Source organism: Chiloscyllium plagiosum, chromosome 18 (genome assembly GCF_004010195.1).
Source record: "Chiloscyllium plagiosum isolate BGI_BamShark_2017 chromosome 18, ASM401019v2, whole genome shotgun sequence".
Lineage (NCBI taxonomy): Eukaryota > Metazoa > Chordata > Chondrichthyes > Orectolobiformes > Hemiscylliidae > Chiloscyllium > Chiloscyllium plagiosum.
The window spans coordinates 37,157,430-37,163,429 of NC_057727.1; the positions used below are offsets into that span (position 1 = coordinate 37,157,430).

General features: G+C 34.1%; 1 protein-coding gene across 29 annotated transcripts in view; it reads right to left on the reverse strand.

Annotated features, from left to right (window-relative positions):
- cadpsa (Ca2+-dependent activator protein for secretion a) overlaps positions 1-6,000 on the reverse strand; it is a 585,960-nt gene that overhangs the window by 83,049 nt on the left and 496,911 nt on the right. For 28 of the 29 annotated variants that reach the window (XM_043708232.1, XM_043708233.1, XM_043708243.1 and 25 more), the window contains one exon: positions 5,077-5,184. The exons of the other annotated variant lie outside the window; for it this stretch is intronic. In XM_043708232.1, the coding sequence (XP_043564167.1) occupies positions 5,077-5,184 (108 nt within the window). The remainder of the gene's footprint in view (positions 1-5,076; positions 5,185-6,000) is intronic. 29 annotated transcript variants of the gene reach the window in all.

Below are 6,000 nucleotides of genomic sequence, written 5' to 3' on the forward strand. Positions count from 1 at the left end.
ACTATCCATTGGAAACAAAAGTAAAAATCATTACATAATATTTAATACGTTTATTTCTTTGTAATTGGGTTGTAAATCATCACGTGGAAAGTTATAACTGCTTAAATATCTTAACATAGCTGCAATTAAGTAATAATATATTTAACAAAATTTTAATACTTACAGTCTTTACAGTTGGTAACATGCCACTCAATGCAAGTCTCTTCCTACTTATGTTATTTTCATCCAATAAACTGCACCCAATATACTGAAATACTGCATAAAACTGTTATCAAACACTGGAACAAGTCATATTTTCCAACTATTACATTCTAATTAGTACAATAAATAAAAGTCTTTCAAAGAGTAATTTATAGACTGTTTAAAGACACTGTCATGTATGTAACACTTTGTAAAGTATAAAGTATTGATCTCAAAGAGAGAATGGTAATTTCTGATGAGGTATAGAAAAAATAAATCAAACTTTATATTTGTTCACTACTTGCTAACAGTAAATCTCATGGTTGCCATCGTTACAGTGATTTACAGTAAAACTCTCAAATAGGAAGGATTTGAGAGGATATGGGCCAAATGCTGGCAAATGGGACTAGATTTATGAGGTTAGATTAGAGTCCATACAGTGCGGAAACAGGGTCTTCGGCCCAACCAGTCCACACCGACCCTCCGAAGAGTAACCCACCCAGACCCATTTCCCTCTGACTAATGCACCTAGCACTATGGACAGTTTAGCATGGCCAATTTAGCTTTGGACTGTGGGAGGATATCGGAGCACCCGGAGGAAACCAATGCAGACACAGGGAGAATGTGCAAACTCCACACAGACAGTTGCCTGAGGCTGGAATTGAACCTGGGACCCTAGTGCTGTAAGGCAGCAGTGCTAACTACTGAGCCACTGTGCTGCCCTTGGATATCTGGTTGGCATGGACAAGTTGAACTGAAGGGTCTGTTTCCGTACTGTACATCTCTATGACTCTCTGAATTTAATTAATTAAAATGCTATGGTTTTTAACCAACTGATTTTGCTGTCAGTTGTGCCTTAATAGCTTTTGATGCAAGCATGGCATACTGGTCACAGGTACTGACATTGAGATTTTATTCAGGACTTCCTCCTGGCAATCAATTTTAAGTACAAAATACACTCTAATCAGTAGATCAAAGGTTGCATCAGGACTTTTCCTGCTATGTTAGGTATTCAAACGCTGAAGCCAACAGAGTCTAAAATCACATACGGTGTTTGAGGGACCCTAACCTATCTCTTTATAGATAGATAGATAGATAGAACATTACAGCGGAGTACAGGCCCTTCGGCCCTCAATGTTGCGCCGATCTGTCATACCAATCTGAAGCCAATCTAACCTACACTATTCCATGTACGTCCATATGCTTATCCAATGACGACTTAAATGTACTTAAAGTTTGCTGAACTTCATAAGTTGAAATTATCCCTCTCGATATATATGACTGAAAATTCTTCAAAACAATCACACTCTGCAGTATCAATCACTGGAGGCATAACTATTACTGAAATACATTCTGTTAATAACTGCATCTCTTTCAAACAAGTAACTATAACAAATTTGATGCATAGAAAGGAAATATATTCAGAGCAATTCTACCAGATGCCATTAACTCTTGTTTCTTCAGCAATTAAACAACTTCCCCACATCTGAAGCAAAGCATAGTGTGTTCAAGCGAGTTCAGTTACTATATATACAGTGATGAAATGAAATTATAAAGTGCATTAGAATTCCAAAGTTGACTTGGTCACCTAATTTCCTTCCCAAAAGAAGATTAAATAAAGGAACATGGAAAGTAATATTAGAAACCACATAATCTCCTGAAAGCACAGATATCTTAATAGCACTATGCAACAAATGTGTACACAGTAATGTAACACCACTTACTTAGAGACCTTTTTAAACATGTACTTTGATAAAAAAAAGTAGAATAATGGAATGATTTGAAAGAATTTATGAGCAGTGATTTAAAATTCAAGCTTTCGAAGGATTACCTCAAAAATATTCTTAGGTACATGACTGAACTAAAATCATCCATCCTTTTTCAAAATGTAGAAAACAAAGCTGGTAAGTCACAAAAGGTAAACAGTGAAAGTGTCAGTGGGTGAAAAATGAAGGAGAAGCACATTGTACTGTAATTACACACACTGTTTTCAGAATTCAGTTGGATTAATACCCCCAGATCCTAACTGGTTTAATTTTATATTCATAATAATGAAGTTGCTCAGTTCTTCTCTATTAACTGTTACAGCATTCACAGAAAATCAGTTCTGTCCATTCACAAATTATGAACTTAAGTAATTGATCCTAAATAAATTGCATTTCTTAATATTAAAAATATTATATGAATCTTATCACATTCTTACATATAACATAGTTTTTTGACATATGACTGGTCCATTTTGTAAATTAACCAGGGAAAAAAATAACATTTTTACATAAGACCATTTTAAATCATAAACTGAAACTGGTTAATTAACGTTAACTCGAAATTGTATGAAATGTATAAATGGAATATTATTTTTTCATATTCCTTGTAAACTAGAAACATCAAACACAGTGCAATGTTTCAATCAGTACTTAGTGCAAAAAATTGATATTCTCAGAAGCATTGTGTAGCTTATAATGCTTTTTGCACAAATCACAGGTTAAATAGAATTTAACTAAACTTAACTGTAATTACAGTACAGGAAGAAAATATTAAAGCCATCTCCCTTAGCTGTGCTCACTGTTGACAAAAAATAATGCTTAGTGAGTGTCTTTTAATTCATTTTTGGCAATCATGATTTTATTTTCCAAAATTGTTCAGATTTAAAGAGAAAGTACTCGAAAGTATAGCTTAGAGTATTATCGATTGTCTCTAAATGTTTTCACAAATTGTTCAAAGTAGACATCTTTCTCTTATTTATATTGATTTTCAGAAATTAGAGGCTTCTTTTTATAAAACAGTTGCATGCAACAATCAAAACTTATCTGGAGATTTTGAATGATTGGTTTTAGCAGGCAAGCTATAACAGAATAGATGATTGAAGAACACCTAAATGTCTGTTACCTTAAAAAATCCTACATAGCCACTTGGAATTATATAATTACTGAGCATTGTTTGCTATTTAAAGACAAGCTGATATATTTCATTGTTATCATTCCACACAAAATGCAGATCATTAAGGTTAGGTTGTGTTAGTGGTCAGAGTACTCTGTAGTTCAAAATTATATTAAAGGAACTAAAAACTGCAATAGAAATAGTTTGGAAACTTCTGCAGAATATCTCTTAACAGAAGACCATTAATTTGAATCTCAGGGTTGCAATTCCTGGAGCATGACTCCTCTCTTTGATGAATTTCACAAGCTTTCAAACATGTTATTAGGGAGGATCATAAGCTGAGAAAGACAATCCCCATCCAAAAATGTTTTTCTTTTGCCAGCCAGATATTTTGCTCGACAGATGATGGTGATGAAAATAAATGCAACTAAAGGCCATCCAGCTGCCTGACAACCGGCAATGGTAGGGACAGAATAAGTTCGGAGAATGGAGGAATAAAGTAAAAATTGTTTAAAATGCATTTGGGCACTTTATTGCAACTCAATTAGAAAAAAATGTCTTGTTGATTAGACATTAGACAGAATCAACCAACATAACAACTGACACCACCGAAATTCTTGGCTGTCAGTATTTATTCAATAATAAAATGGGTGACATCCATGGTACAATGGCATTTGGAAGTTAGTCATTTAGTTGGATTGACCTTGTCTCCAATGTCTGCTGGATGGGTGATATTTTTCCCATTTCTTACAACCTTCAAAATCCCTGTTAGGCATCCATGCATAGAGCTTTGATAGATTTTTAATGTGCTTTATGCATGTATGAAACACTCTTGTAAGATGTGGGTCATGATAGTAGATGTACACAGGAAGATTATTTGACTAAAAATCGTGCCACTTGGTACAATGTGACAAAACACTGGATATGAGAGATAAGTTTCATTTTAATTGTTGAAAAACGGATGAAAGAAAGGGTAGAGATGGAAAGCAATTAGAAAGGACTAAAGGATAGAAAAGAATTTTGTGAACAGAAACTAGACATTTGACACAGCCATTATAAAAGCATATATGAAGATAACATAATATGAAACTGCCTCACTGTATAAAGCCCTCAATCAGAACAGTGCCAATTGAAGCTAAACAATAAAGTAAACAACTTTAAAACTGTCATATAATACTTTGACAGAAAATGCACTACGAGTCTAATTTATTTAATCCTATAAACTATTGCTAACCACCTTACTAAATAGACAAACTCTGAAAGACAGTAGCAGCAATAATGATCGATCAGAAAAATGAAACCATGTGCACATTGCAAATCACAAAACAATAAAAAGCAATGATATACCAAATGGTATGATGGACAAATATATAGTAAACACTCTATAGATATTCCAATTAAATACACTAATGCAATAAATTTTGTAAATCATTCTGTCAAAATTATCTCAAGTCTTTCATAGCAAATAATAACCTTAGCCACAATTTGTCTATTTCAAATGTGAAAGTTACACTTCTGTACACTTACTGTACATCAAATGTTGACATGAACTTAGAGCTTTGTCAATTCATGACTATTGTTATTCTACATAATTATGACACTCAGGAGCACAAAAGCAGATTTCCTTGTGGGTGTCTAATAGTTAAGACAGATATAAAACTGGTATCTATTTTTTAATATTACTTTATCATACACACTGTGTGTGCACTGGGGAAAATATTGTTCCACCTCTTCCAAAAGATCCCCATGAACTTGAGCTAATAAAACTTCCTCATAAGAAAGCACTGTGACAGAAGTCACATGCAGACAGACTAGGCACTGACACAACATACATGGTAGATTACAGTGCAGAGTAGAACAGAGAAAGGTAGAGAAGAGCCTGAGTTAGAGGGACAGAAAAGATCTAAACAGCCACCGAATTTGTCTCAAAATGTGACTTATCCCTCTTTCTTTAGTAATGTCACATTTTGGATAGTCTCCTCCCTGACTAGCGAGGAGGAGAAGGCATTTACTTACATCAAATAACCTTTCTATATACATCTCCTCATTGACCTTGTCACGCAGGATATCCTGACTTTGGCGCACAAAGGTCACGTAGGCATCTGCCAAATCCATCCCAGGTTTCTGGTAAAAAAAAGAAATGTAAAATTACATTAGATTGTTTGCATTATTTTAAAGCTCTAACTTATTCTCTTCAATAAATACTGAGAGATTTCCTGCACTAGTCAAACAGCAGACAGATTAATGGTATGTGAATGAGGTTTCTGACAGTGATTGACATGTAGCAAAAACAAAGCCTATTCAACACCATAATTACTTAACTTGACCACAGACAGCGCATTCAGCTATTTAATCTTCATGGAATAAATAGAAAGCTCTCTAAAGCTATTACACAGTCCAAAGTTTTCAGATGGTCTAACTCCAACAAATATCATTCTGTGTATACTCGTTTATTTGTATTGTTGCTGAACTTTCACTATAAAGTGAACAATTTTGTAAATTACGCATTCTTTTCTGCTTGCAGCTTCTATAGTTCTAGTTCACATTCTATTATCTAACCACACATCAACAGCTGGGCCATATAATGACATGGTGTTAGAAGTTTTCAACCTACTGTTTTGCTAAGTACCTCAGAATTTTCAAATAGCTGGCTCCAATTTCAGACACAAAATTCATGGAAAAAACAAATTAAAACTATACAAAAATAGGCAATGAATAAAACAGGCCATCTTAACCTAACCCAGTTCCCTAAAATCAAAGCCTAAATCTAATGTGCGTGGTTCTTCAATTAATTTGTCTGCTTATCCCCTAAACAATAAAGGGTTAAAGAAACTGGGAAGTGGATGGAAGAGAGTAAAATTCATGTAAGAAAGCCAGTAGTATTTATAACAGGTAGCTTTAAATTTAATTCTGGATTAGTGGTGCTGGAAGAGCACAGCA